At 39.6% G+C, this 14,940-nt stretch overlaps 1 protein-coding gene across 1 annotated transcript in view; it reads right to left on the reverse strand.

Moving 5' to 3' along the window:
* The window catches only part of ZYG11A (zyg-11 family member A, cell cycle regulator), a 114,476-nt gene that overhangs the window by 83,423 nt on the left and 16,113 nt on the right, over positions 1 to 14,940 (reverse strand). Inside the window, exon 2 of the mRNA XM_037827206.1 lies at positions 8,711 to 8,876. Coding sequence (XP_037683134.1) covers positions 8,711 to 8,876 — 166 coding nt within the window. The remainder of the gene's footprint in view (positions 1 to 8,710; positions 8,877 to 14,940) is intronic.

Raw genomic sequence — 14,940 nt, forward strand, 5'->3', positions numbered from 1 at the left:
AAATCTGTAAGTTCTTGCGGCCAGGAGGGCCACGACCCTCCCTGCCAGGCACAGCCCCGTGGGAAGAGGGGCCATTGGTGCTGGGAACCAGGAGGGAGAACTGCAGTTGCAGCTCTGACTGAAAACTCAGACTGCTGATCAAAAACTCCAAACATAGACAGACTGAGACCAGACACCAGATAATCTGGGAGCAGTCAGCCCAGCAGAGAGGAGACAGGGCTAGCAAAAACAGCAATAAATAAATAAATAAATAAAAACAGAGACTTTCTGGAGTTCCAGTGAACATAGTACAGAGAAGGGCAGGCTCAAACAGATTTGCATATGCAAATCCAGGGGGCCAGGACCCTTTCTGAAAAGCAGGTTTCTCTTCTTTCTTGATTGTTCCTTAATAGCCCTCAACTCCCTTGTCTTTTAGCATTTGAATAGCCCATTAGATCTGCCAAGACTGTAAATGGTCCATACTGGGTCCTTCTTTTTTTTTTTTTATCTTTTCCTCTTTTTCTAAAACAATTATTCTAAGAAGCCCATTATAGAAGGCCTCAAAGACTTGCAATTTGGGCCCAGGCAAAAGCAGAGCTAAGATAGCTCTGGGAGACAAAGCAAAAAGTCTAGTGGCAGAGAAAATTTGCTAAACACCATAACTTCCCAAGAAAAGGGGAACTTGGCCCAGCTCCAGTCAGCTTGACAGGGTCAGGGTCATCCAGAGAACTAAAGGCTCCACAACTCCTTACACTAGTGGGGGAGCTGCAGGCTGGCAAGCGCCACCTGCTGGACAGCACAGGAGAAGCACAGACTCTAAAAGCCTCACAGGAGGGTCTCATTCTCAAGGAAACTGCACACCCTCCTGAGACCTGGGCCTCTCTGGACTGAGAAAACCTGACTGGGGTAGACCATATCTGAGGGGACCATCACACAAGAAGGATACAAAGAGGCAGGGCAAGAAACAGAAAAACAAGAGGTGAAAAACTCTGATCAAATAAACAGAATCTAAGTTAAAGGTCTAGAATAGGCTGAAATGAACACTAAGGATTAGAGAACAAAGCCAACCAATAAGAAAACCCTAGGTAAAAGAGTGAAAAAGAGCTCCAGAATAAACTAACCAACAAAGTCAGATGCCTAGACAGCTTAAGATAACGAGCCATACTAGGAAACACGAAAACATTGACCAGTCAAAGGAACAATCTAATAGTTCAACCGAGATATAAGAGTTGAAGCAATTATTGCTAAATCAATCAATGAACTGAAGGAAGAACTAATTGGAGATGTTCACACAAAGCTAAATCAACTCAAAAATCAAGTCAATGAAGTGAGGGAAGACATAACAAAAGAGATGAAGGATATAAGGAGGACACTGGATGACCATAAGGAAGAATTCATAAACTTGAAAAAGCAAATGGCAGAACTTATGGGAATGGAGGGCATAAAGGAGAAGAAAAAGACAATGGAGGGATACAACAGCAGATTTGAACAAGCAGAAGAAAGGATCAGTGAATTGGAAGACCAGACATCTGAATTCATACACACGAAAGAACAGATGGTGAAAAGAATGGAAAAATATGAGCAGGTCTTAGGGCGCTGAGTAACAACACAAAGGGCACAAATATACGTATTATGGGTATCCCAGAGGAAGAAGAGAGGGGAAAAGGGGCAGAAAGAATAATAGAAGAAATAATCACTGAAAATTTCCCATCTCTTATGAAAGACAAAAAATTAGAGATTCAAGAAGTGCAGTGCACCCTAAACAGAAGAGACTGCAATAGACCTACTCCAAGACACTTACTGATCAGATTGTCCAATGTCAAAGAAGAAAGAGAGAATTCTGAAAGCAGCAAGAGAAAAGCAATCCATCACATATAAGGGAAGCTCCATAAGACTATGTACAGATTTCTCCACAGAAACGATGGAGGTGAGAAGACAGTAGTATGATATATTTAAGATACTGAAAGAGAAGAACTACCAACCCAAAATTCTAAATCTGGCAAAACTGTCCTTCAAAAATGAGGGAGAGATTAAAAAACTTCTAGACAAACAGACCCTGAGAGAGTTTGTGACTAAGAGACCAGTGCTCCAAGAAATACTAAAGGGAGTGCTACAGGCTGACAGGAAAAGACAGGAGAAAAAGGTTTGGAGAAGAATGTAGAAATGAAAATTATCAGGAAGAGAAAAAGAGAAAGAGGAAAAAATAAGACATGACATATAAAATCTAAAAGACAAAAATGATAAAAGAAAGTACTGCCCTTACAATAACAACACTAAATGTTAATGGATTAAACTCCCCAATAAAAAGACACAGACTGGCAGAATGGATTAAAAAACAGGACCCACCTATATGCTGTCTACAAGAAACTCACCCTAGACACAAAGACAAAAATAGGCTGAAAGTGAAAGGTTGGAAAAAGATATTTCATGCAAACAGCAACCAGAAAAAAGAGGGAATAGCTATATTAATATCAGACAAAGTAGACTTCAAAAGTAAAACAATTAAAAGAGACAAAGGACACTATATATTAATAAAAGGGTCAATTCATCAAGAAAACATAACAATCACAAATATTTATGCACCAAGCCAGAGTGCCCCAGATTCATGAGGCAAACACTGAGAACACTGAAAGGAGAAGTAGATAACTCCACCATAACAGCTGGCGACTTCAATACACTGCTCTCATCAATGGATAGACCATCTAGACAGAGGATCAACAAGGAAACGGAGATGTTGAATTGTATGATAAATGAACTAACCTGACAGACATTTATAGAACACTACACCCGGCAACAGCAGGATACACGTTTTTCTCAAGTGCTCATGGAACATTCTCTAGGATAGAACACATGCTGGGTCACAATGCAAGTCTCAGCAAATTTAAAAATATTGATATTATAAAAAACACTATCTCAGATCATAATGGAATGAAGTTGGAAATAAAGAACAGGCAGAAGATTGTAAAATTCACAAATACATGGAGACTAAACAGCACACTCTTAGAAAACCAGTGGGTAAAGGAAGAAATTACAAGAGAAATTAGTAAATAACTCAAGGGAAATGACAATGAAAACACAACATATCAAAACTTATGGGATGCAGCAAAGGGGGTGATGAGAGGGAACTTTATTGCCCTAAATGCCTATATTAAAAGAGAAGAGAGAGCACAAATTGAGGAATTAACTGTCCACCTGGAGACCTAAAGAAAGAACAGCAAATAAACCCCAAAGCAAATGAAGGAAAGAAACAACACAGATTAGAGCAGAAATAAATGAAACTGAGAATGGGAAAACAATAGAATCAACAAAACCAGAAGCTGGTTTTTGGAGAAAATCAACAAAATTGATAGACCCCTAGCTAGGCTAACAAATAAAAAAAAGAGAGCAGATGCAAATAAATGCAATCAGAAATGGGAAAGGAAACATAACTACTGACCCTGCAGAAATATAGGAGATAATAAGAAGATATTATGAGCAACTATATGCTAATAAACTGGAAAACTTAGACAAAATGGTCAACTTCCTAGAAAAACATAAACAACCAAGATTAACCCAAGAAGAAATAGACGACCTCAACAAACCAATCACAAGCAAAGAGACTGAGTCAGTCATCAAAAAGCTCCCCAAAAAGAAAAGCCCAGGACCAAATGGCTTCACATGTGAATTCTACCAAGCATTAAAGAAAGAATTAATACCAATCCTGCTCAAACTCTTCAAAAAAATTGAAGAGGAAGGAAAACTACCCAACTCATTCTATGAAGCCAACATTACCCTAATACCAAAATCAGACAAAGATACTACAAAAAAAAAAAGAAAATTATAGACCAATTTCTTTAATGAATATAGATGCAAAAATCCTCAACAAAATACCCGCAAATCGAATCCAGCAGCATATTAAAAGAATTATACACCACGACCAAGTAGGGTTTATTCCAGGTATGCAAGGCTGGTTCAACACAAGAAAATCAATTAATGTAATACACCACATCAATCAATCAAAGCAAAAGAAACACATGATCACCTTGATTGATGCAGAAAAGGCATTTGACAAAATTCAACATCCTTTCTTGATGAAAACAGTTCAAAGGATAGGAATATAAGGGAATTTTCTTAATAAGATAAAAGCAATATATGAAAAACCCACAGCTAACATCATACTCAATGGAGAGAGATTGAAAGCTTTCCTTCAAAGATCAGAAACAAGACAGAGATGCTCACTGTCACCACTGTTATTCAACATTGTGCTGGAAGTGCTAGCTAGAGCAATTAGGCAAGAAAAAGAAATAAGGCATCCAAATTGGAGAGGAAGAAGTAAAACTTTCACTGTTTGCAGATGACATGATTCTATATGTAGAAAATCCAGAAAAGTCTACAGCAAAGCTTTTAGAGCTAATCTGTGAATACAGCAAAGTGGCAGGCTACAAGATCAACATGCAAAAATCTGTAGTGTTCTTATACACAAGTAATGTGCAACAAGAGGAAGAATTTAAAAAAAAATTCCATTTACAATAGCAATCAAAAGAATCAAATATTTAGTAATAAACTTAATGAAGGCTACAAAATACCTTTACAAAGAAAACTACAAGAAACTGTTAAAAGAAATCGAACAGGACCTAAAAAAATGGAAAAACCGTGTTCATGGATTGGAAGACTAAATATAATTAAGATGTCAACTCTACCTAAACTCATCTATAGATTCAGTGCAATACCAATTAAAATCCCAACAACTTACTTTGCAGAAATAGAAAAACCAATAACCATATTTATTTGGAAGGGCAAGGCGCCCTGAATAGCCAAAAGTATCTTGAGAAAGAAGAAGTGGGAGGTCTCACACTACCTGACTTTGAAGCATATTGCAAAGCTACAGTTCTCAAAACAGCATACTACTGGCATAAGGACAGAGATACTGACCAATGGAATCGAACTGAGTGTTCAGAAGTAGACCCTCACATCTACAGACAATTGATCTTTGATAAGGCAGTCAAGCCAAAGCAACTGGGACAGAGCAGCCTCTTCAATAAATGGTGTTTGGAGAACTGGATATCTATTTCCAAAAGATTGAAAGAGGACCCCTGTCCCATACCTTATACAAAAATTAACTCCAGGGATGGAGGGAGAGAAATAGCGGTGTGACAACATGTTAACGTTAGTGGATTGGGGTATTGGCGGGGGGTGGGGGGGGGTGGTCAGGGAATGCTGGAGTTCTGTGTATGGAGTTTGTATTGTTTTTGCAACTGTTCCTATAACTTTGAATTTATTTCAAAATAAAATGTAAAAAAAAAAAAAAATTAACTCCAAGTGGATCAAAGACCTAAACATAAGCATGAAGATCAAGAGACTCATAGAAGAAAACGTAGGGTAGTATCTTACAGATCTTGTGATAGGAGGTGGTTTCCTAGACCTTACACCCAAAGCGCAAGCAACCAAAGAACAAATAGACAAATGGGATCTCCTCAAAATCAAACACTTTTGTACATCAAAGGACTTTGTTAAAAAAGTAAAAAGGCAGCCTACACAATGGGAGACAACATTTGGAAACCACATATCAGATTAGGGCTTAATATCCCGAACATATAAAGCAATCCTACAACTCAACAACAGAATGACAAACAACCCAATTAAAAAATGGGCAAAAGACATGGACAGGCACTTTTCTGAAGAGGAAATACAAATGGCTCAAAAACATAAAAAAAAAAATGCTCAAATTCACTGGCTATTAGGGAAATGCAAATCCAAAGCACCATGAGATACCATCTCACACCTACCAGAATGGCCATTATCCAAAAAACAGAAAATTAAAAGTACTAGAGAGGATGTGGAGAAAGAGGCACACTTATTCATTGCTGGCGGGAATGCAGAACGGTGCAACCACTCTGGAAGACAGTGTGGAGGTTCCTCAGGAAGCCATATGACCCAGCTATTCCATTGGTAGGTATATACTCAAAGGAACTGAAAGTTAAGACATAAATGGACATCTGTAAACTGATGTTTACTGCAGCATTATTCATGACTGGCAAGAGATGGAAGCAGTCCAAATGTCCATCAAGGGATGAGTAGATAAACAAACTGTGGTATATACACATGATGAAACATTATGCAGGTGTAAGACAGAACAAAGACATGGAACATATAATAACGTGGATGAACCCTGAGGACATTATGTTGAGTGAAGTTAGCCAGAAACAAAAGGACAAATACTATATGGTCTCACTAATATGAACTAACATTAGTGAGTAAACTTGGAGAGTTAAAAGCTGATAACACAGGCTACCAGGAGATAGAAACAGGGTAGCATTTGATGCTGAAGGACTACAGAATGTTCAGGAGGATTGATTGTATACATCCAGAAATAGATAGCATAATATTGTGTGATGGTAGCACAATATTGTTAAGTAACTGAACAAAGATGTCTGTGAGTAAAGCTGAAAGAGGTCAGATAGGGGAATGTATGACACCAGAGGTAAAGATAGATGATTGTGGCAACCCAAGGCCTGAGCAAAACAGGCCTGCAAATCTTTGGTGCACAGCAATCCACATGACCTAGGCAGCTAAATGTTTAACCTATTGTCTTTCTAAACCAGTTAAGAGAAAAAGGGTAAACTGACCTTAAAATGTAACTTTATGGGAAGCAGGCAGGAAGTGAGAAGCTCTTAGTCTCACAAAAAGAGCAAAATATAATTGTTCAAGTGTTATTCTAGTCCTTCCTGCACCACCCCCCAGGTAAGAGTGACCTATTCCTGCATCTATGCTCCCCCCACCCTTAGGAAGGCCTTTGTCTTAAATCCTTATAAAAGGCTTTCTGTCCTTTTTGCATCGCTCAGTCGTCTTCCCTGTGAACGCGATGCCTGCCCAGCCTGAGAGAGCCGTCATGATCTCTTCACGACTTCTCACCCTGTAAGTAAGCCCTAAATAAAAGTTCATGTATCAGAAAATGCTAGTCATTTTCTTTGGCCTTTGGACTGGCATGGCCCTCTTGGGCTGCGACAATGATGAAGACTGGGACTGTATAACTTGGCAAAAACTGGAATGGCCAATGACTATTACTAAATGTACAAATATAAAAATGTTCACACATGCGGGAGAACAAATGAATGTCAACCATGCAGAGTGTTGAAAAAGGGATGGTATTTGGGAAAAAACATAATCAAAGCAAACTGGAGTCTATGGTCAACAGTAACAATGTAATATGCTTACATTAAATGTAACAAAGGCAATATACCAAAGTTAAATGTGTATGAGAGGGGGATATAAGACAGGGATATGGGATTCTTGGTAGAGGTGTTATTGTCTGTCCTAATATATTACATGATATAATACTTTTTTAAAAAATCTATTTAAAATCAAATAAAATAAACAAACAAACAAACCAGTCTCTGGAACCAGACAGCCTGGGTACAAATCCTGACTGCTACTTCTTACCTATGTGACCCTGAACAAGAAGTTAATCTCTCTGACTCTCAGTTTTGTCATCTGTAAAAAGGAATAATAGTACTATGTAGAGTATTTAGAACAAGGCCTGGCATACTGTTAGCCATTATAACTTTCAAAAATTATTATTATATAAACTTGATTAACATCTGACTAATATAATGCTCATCTCCCTGATAGGAAACAGCTGATGTTTTCTTAGTATTTCTGTTATTAGCCACAGAGCCAAGCTCCACAATTTTCAGAGCTTTAGCCTTGTGAGGCTATCTTATAGATTCTCAAACATCAATCACATTATTTGATGACTCTGCCACAAATAAACCCTGAGTCAATGAATCCTGACTTTAAAAATTGATTCTCTCCAACCTCAAGTGGAAAAATACATCTTTTTGTTTCCTTCCCTTATCATCTCCCGTTACCCAGCAAATAACCAGAATCCTTCAGTATGAATTTCCTACCCATCAACACCAAACACAGTTCTATTACTCTCCCTTTTTCTTGTTTTGGTTTAGTTATCTATCCTTTCTTCTGTCTGAGGCAAATCCCATTCATCCAAGCTCATGATTCTAGTCCTTTAGTCTCCTCCTCCTGAACCTTGCTTCAGCCATTTCCAGCACTTATATTTTCAATGTCTCCCTTTTCCCTGGCTCTTTCCTCTCTTCCCAAAACTGGTCCATGCTATGCCTTCCCCTACATCCTCATAAAAAATTACCACCTCCTCTTTTTCTTCTTTCCTGTCAAATTTCTTAAGAGTACTCCTATTTAGCATAAATGACAAAAAGGATTTTAAAACTTTTAAAATATAGAAGTAGGCAAAAGATCAACAAGGAATTGTATACTTTAAATGGGTGAAATATATGGTATGTGAATTATATCTCAATAAAATTGTTACCAAAAAAACCTTTTTCGTGAAAAAAAAAACTAAAACATGGCAAATTAAACACATGCTTTGTTACCTCTATTCCCTTTGAAAACCCCACTACAATGGAGATAAAGAAAAAAATTTCTAAACTCATAACCACAATAAGAAGAATGGGTGAGGATATTACAGTAACAGCTATAGGGAGTAGCCAGAAGCTGGAAATCAACAGAATCCAGAAGAGAAAAGAGAAGACATGGCAAGGTGCATCACCAAGTGATAGAAAAGCCAAGGAACCCCCAAAATTGCCGGGAAATTAGAAGGTAACGACTCTGGGAGGAAGCAAGCCTTCTAGTTTCTGAAACATGAGCAAATAAATTCCTATTGCTAAATTAATCCATTGTATGGTATTTGTTTTAGCAGCCAGAAAACTAAAACAATTACCTTGCCATGTCATCACCCTAAGGAATCGATCAGCTACTTCCTGAGGGAAACTCCAATGCTGTGGAAGGCAGAATGTTCCATCAGGTCTTTCAGAACACAATTTCTCCAGGTTAGCAACCAGGACATTCAGGCAGATGTTGACCAAAGAATAGGGAGACGCCTCCTCCTAGCAAACAAATCCCAAACAAACTTTATTAGAATACACCTGCATATATTCTTATAAGATTGGTCATGTCATGCATTGAACTACTTGATGAGCATAATTGAAGACACATTTTCCCCACTCTGATAATGATTTATATGTAAAGAAACCACCTTAATTCCATCTGTTAACTGAATGGAAGATTTTATCTTCCACTGAACAAAATTAAGTTTTTTCAATCCTTCACTTACCACCTGTTCTGTGCCAGCCAATGAAAGTACAGAAATGAGTAAGATAGTAAGTTTATCATTCCAGTGCTTTTGGAAATAACAGCATAGAAGGGAAAATAATCAAGAAAACTGAAAGTCTCAATACAACATGTAAGACTTTTCAAGCAGAGATCACATGGTCATTCATTCAGCGAATATATATTCAGCAATTATTATGTGCCAGAGAATAAGAAGGCTTATTCCTACTCCCAAAAGTATTCACAAAAAGGTGATACACCCAGGGTGCTGTAAGGGCCTGAGAGAGAAATGGGGTTATAAAGGCCCGCAGGCCCTTTCTCCATGAAGATATATAGGCATTATTCATTCAGCAAGTAACTAAGAGGCTTGGCCTGCAGTAGACCCAGACAGTGATGAGCCAACCAGTCTTTTTTACAGGCTTCAACATGCACATGACTCATCCCAACATTTAAAACTCCTTCCCCATCTGTAGTCTCCTCTATCCCAGATCCCCGAGTCGCATTCTGTACTTTGACATCAGCAAGGATATCACAACCAGCAAGAGGCACTCCAACGTGACTCACATGTTTAAGTACCACTAATACAACAATTCATTGACACCCCCCCACCACCTCTTTCAACTCATAAAATTCCACGGTCCAGTGTACAAATTGTTTCCTTTACTGTGCAATAAAGGCTTAATTCAGTAAGTCTGGGTTGGCTAAGATCCTGCACACTCCAAGGAAAGCTTTGGACCCTGCCTAGCTGCTGAGAGATAACCTCAAAGTCCTTGGAATGTCTTCCCTGATAAAGAGTGTCTGTTTACCTGGAGGAGTTGGAGCATGCCAGGTAGTCTCTGCTAACTATGTAATTTATGGTAGAAGCCTTGGGCCAGGAGGTAACAGTTCCACCTCTGCTGAGAACAAAGGTCATCCATGCCTACTTAAACAACCCCCAATAAAAACCTGCACACCAAGGCTTGGGTGAGCTCCCTGGTTCACGACACTTTATGGGTGTTGTCACGCAGTGTTGCTGGTAGAATTAAGTATGGTATGCAGACTCCACTGGGAGAGAATAACTGGAAGCTTACTCCTGGTCTTTCTTAGACTCTGCCCTCTGTACCTCTCTCCATTGCTTATTTTAAACTGTATCCTTTTTAACTGTAATAAACCGTGAGTTCTATGAATCCTTCCAGCAAATCACTGAACCTAACGGTGATCTTGGAGAATGAAATATCTGATAAGGATTTAATATCCAGAACATATAAAGAACTGCTACAATTCAACAACAAAAAGACAAACAACCCAACTAAAAAATGGGCAAATGACGTGACTAGGCATTTCTTTAAACAAGATATACTAATGACAACAAGTATATTACAAAATGCTCAACATTAGGCATTAGGGAAATGCAAACCTGTGGTAGTTTGAAGCTGCTGTGTTCCCCAGAAAAGGCCATGTTCTTTAAACCATTCCCATGGATGCAGACCTATTGTAGGTGGGACTTTTTGATTAGGTTATTTCAATTGAGAAGTGACCCACCTCATTCATTCTCACAAACATAAGTTAAGAGATGAAATTAAGAGAAGCTCACAGAAAAAGCCCCAGAGAAACTTAAAGAAAAAACCACAGATGGAGAAGTCAGAAGGTGAAGCAACAAAACTCGAGAGAGAGGGGCTAGCAGACATTGCCTTGCTATCTAACAGGAGCCCAAACTTGCTGGTAACCAGTCTTCAGAGAAGGTATCGTCCTGTTGATGCCTTTATTAGGACACTTTCACAGCCTTAAAACTATAAATTTGTAAACTAATAAATCCCCAATATTAAAAAGTTAGTCCATTTCTGGTATATCGCATTTGTCAGCTTTAGCAAACCAAAACAAAATCAAAACCACAATTAGATACCACTTCAAACTCACTAGGATGGCTATTATTTAAAAAATTGAAAACAATTAGTGATGGCAGGGATGCAGAGCAATGGTAACCCTCATACACTGCTGGTGGGAATGTAAAAATGGTGCACCCACTGGGCAAACCAGTTTGGTGATCCCTCAAAAAGTTAAAACATAGCATTACCATATGATCTGACAATTCTATTCATAGGTATTGTTCCAGTTTGTTAATGCTGCCATTATGCAAAATATCAGAAATGGACTTTTATAAAAGGGGGTTTATTTGGTTACAAAGTTACAGTCTTAAGGCCATAAAGTGTCCAAGGTAAGACATCAACAATAGGGTACCTCCACTGAAGAAAGGCCATTGGCATCCAGAAAACCTCTTGTTAGCTGGGAAGGCATGAGTCTGCATCTGCTTGCTCCCAGGCTGCGTTTAAAAACGGCGTTCTCCAAAGCATCAGCTTTCAATAGCCATCTTCAAAATGTGTCTCAGCTGCAGCAGCAAGCTCCTTCTATCTGAGCTCTTATATAGGCTCTAGTAAACTAATCAAGGCCCACCCTGAATGGGTGGGGCCACGCCTCCATGGAAATTAACTAATCAGAGTTATCACTTACACTTGGGTGGGTCACATCTCCATGGAAACAATCTAATCCAAAGGTTCCAACCTAATCAACACTAATATGTCTGCCCCCACAAGACTGCACTAGAGAACATGGTGTTTTGGGGGACATAATACATCCAAATCGGCACAGGTATATACCCCAAATCGGCACAGGTATACACCCGTTGAAAACAAGGACTTCAACAGATTCTTGTACACCCATATTCATACTGGCATTATGCACAATAACCAGAAAGTAGAAATAACTCAAGTGCCCTTCAAAAGATGAATGGATAAATAAAATGTGGCATATGCAAACAATTGAATATTATTCATCCATAAAAAGGAATGAAGTTCTGATCCATGCTACAACATGGTTCCATAAGAACATTATTCTAAGTGAAATGAGAGACAAAAGGACAAATATTGTATGATTTTACTTATACAAGGACTCTAGAATTTGCAAATTCATAGAGACAAAAAAGTAGATTCAAGTTTACCAGGGGACGAGAGAAGGAGACAATGGGAGTCATTGTTTAATGGGTACTGGGTTTCTATTTAGGGTAATAAAAAAAATTTTGGTAATGGATGATAGTGATGGTTGCACAACATTGTAAATGCAATCAATGTCATAGTTAAAAATGTTTAAAATGGCAAGTTTAGATATGTGTATATACGCATAACCACAATTTTTTTAAAGATTTTTTAAAAAGGGAAAGGTGCAAAACAGTGATTAATTACAGTGTGCACCATTTACACCATTTATACAATTTACCATTTACAATACTACACCATTTTGTATCAGAAAAGAAGGTGTGGTAGTTTGAAGCTACTATGTACCCCAGAAAAGGCCATGTTCTTTTAATCCATTCCTGTGGGTGCAGACCTACTGTAGGTGGACATTTTGGTTAGGTTATTTCAACTGAGATGTGACCCACCCCATTCAAGATGGGTCATAATCCATTTACGGGAGTCCTTTATGAGAGGGTAAAAGACAGAAAAGCTCTGAGAAGTCCCGGAGAAGCTAAGAGACAGAAAGACATTTAAGGAAGCTGAGAGAGGAAGCCACTGAAGCCAGAAGTTGAAAGCAACGAAACATGGGAGAGAAGGCCCAGCAGACGTCTGCCATGTGCCTTCAAATGTGAGAGGTGTCCCAGATGCCGGCAGACTTTTTTCAGAGAAGGTATCACCCTGTTGATGCCTTAATTTGGGCTTTTTCATGGCCTTAGAACTGTAAATTTGTAAGCTAATAAATCCCCATTGTAAAAGCCAACCCATTTCTGACATATTGCATTCCAGCAGCTTTAGCAAACCAAAACAGAATGGAAATAGGAATTTATATGATGGTCTATAAGAGAAGGAGGGAAATCAGGAATGAGATGACTTCTCTGAGTATGCTTTTATAAAGAGTCTTGACTTTTGAACCATGTAAATGTTTTATATATTTTAAAAATACTATTAAAAAGGAAAAAAGCTTTAAACCCTAAAATTGAATACAAACAGATACCATTAACCACACAGAGAAAGGGATTATTTCACATAATAAGTAACTCTACGTCCTCAGTGGGATATATTCCAAAGACAGAGAGATTATTGTAAGGAAGCCTTAAATTCACTACTCAGCAGGTGGCCTTTTGATAGTAATACTGGTATTGTAATTTTGAAATATTGTAAGATAAAACAAAATAGTAGGAGGCGGGGCAAGATGGCAGACTGGTGAGCTGTATGTTTTAGTTACTCCTCCAGGAAAGTAGGTAGAAAGCCAGGAACTGCGTGGACTGGACACCACAGAGCAATCTGTCTTTGGGCATACTTCATACAACACTCATGAAAACATGGAACTGCTGAGATCAGCGAAATCTGTAAGTTTTTGTGGCCAGGGGACCTGCGCCCCTCCCTGCCAGGCTCAGTCCCGTGGGAGGAGGGGCTGTCAGCTCCGGGAAGGAGAAGGGAGAACTGCAGTGGCTGCTCTTATCGGAAACTCATTCTACTGATCCAGACTCCAACCATAGATAGACTGAGACCAGACACCAGAGAATCTGAGAGCAGCCAGCCCAGCAGAAAGGAGACAGGCATAGAAAAAAAAAAAAACAACACAAAAAACTCCAAAATAAAAGCAGAGGATTTTTGGAGTTCTGGTGAACACAGAAAGGGGAAGGGCGGAGCTCAGGCCCTAAGGCGCATATGCAAATCCCGAAGAAAAGCCAATCTTTCTGCCATGTGGACCTTTCCCTAATGGCCCTGGTTGCTTTGTCTATTAGCATTTCAATAACCCATTAGATCTCTGAGGAGGGCCCTTTTTTTTTTTTTTTTTTTTTAATCCTTTTTTCTTTTTCTAAAACAATTACTCTAAGAAGCCCAATACAGAAAGCTTCAAAGACTTTCAATTTGGGCACGTCAAGTCAAGAGCAGAACTAAGAGAGCTCTGAGACAAAAGGCAATAATTCAGTGGCTGAGAAAATTCACTAAACACCACAACTTCCCAAGAAAAGGGGGGTGTCCGCTCACAGCCACCATCCTGGTGGACAGGAAACACTCCTGCCCATCGCCAGCCCCATAGCCCAGAGCTGCCCCAGACAACCCAGTGTGACGGAAGTGCTTCAAATAACAGGCACACACCACAAAACTGGGCGTGGACATTAGCCTTCCCTGCAACCTCAGCTGATTGTCCCAGAGTTGGGAAGGTGGAGCAGTGTGAATTAACAAAGCCCCATTCAGCCATCATTTCAGCAGACTGGGAGCCTCCCTACACAGCCCAGCAGCCCAGAACTGCCCTGGGGGGACGGCACTCACCTGTGACATAGCACAGTCATCCCTCAACAGAGGACCCGGGGTGCACGGCCTGGAAGAGGGGCCCACTTGCAAGTCTCAGGAGCCATACGCCAATACCAAGGACTTGTGGGTCAGTGGCAGAGACAAACTGTGGCAGGACTGAACTGAAGGATTAGACTATTGCAGCAGCTTTAAAACTCTAGGATCACCAGGGAGATTTGATTGTTGGGGCCACCCCCCCTCCCCGACTGCCCAGAAACACACCCCACATAAAGGGCAGGCAACACCAACTACACACGCAAGCTTGGTACACCAATTGGGCCCCACAAGACTTACTCCCCCACTCACCAAAAAGGCTAAGCAGGGGAGAACTGGCTTGTGGAGAACAGGTGGCTGGTGGACGCCACCCGCTGGTTAGTTAGAGAAAGTGTACTCCACGAAGCTGTAGATCTGATAAATTAGAGATAAGGACTTCAATAGGTCTACAAACCCTAAAAGAACCCTATCAAGTTCAGCAAATGCCACGAGGCCAAAAACAACAGAAAATTATAAAGCATATGAAAAAACCAGACGATATGGATAACCCAAGCCCAAG

The sequence above is a fragment of the Choloepus didactylus genome, chromosome 2, assembly GCF_015220235.1.
Source record: "Choloepus didactylus isolate mChoDid1 chromosome 2, mChoDid1.pri, whole genome shotgun sequence".
Taxonomy (NCBI): Eukaryota; Metazoa; Chordata; class Mammalia; order Pilosa; family Megalonychidae; genus Choloepus; species Choloepus didactylus.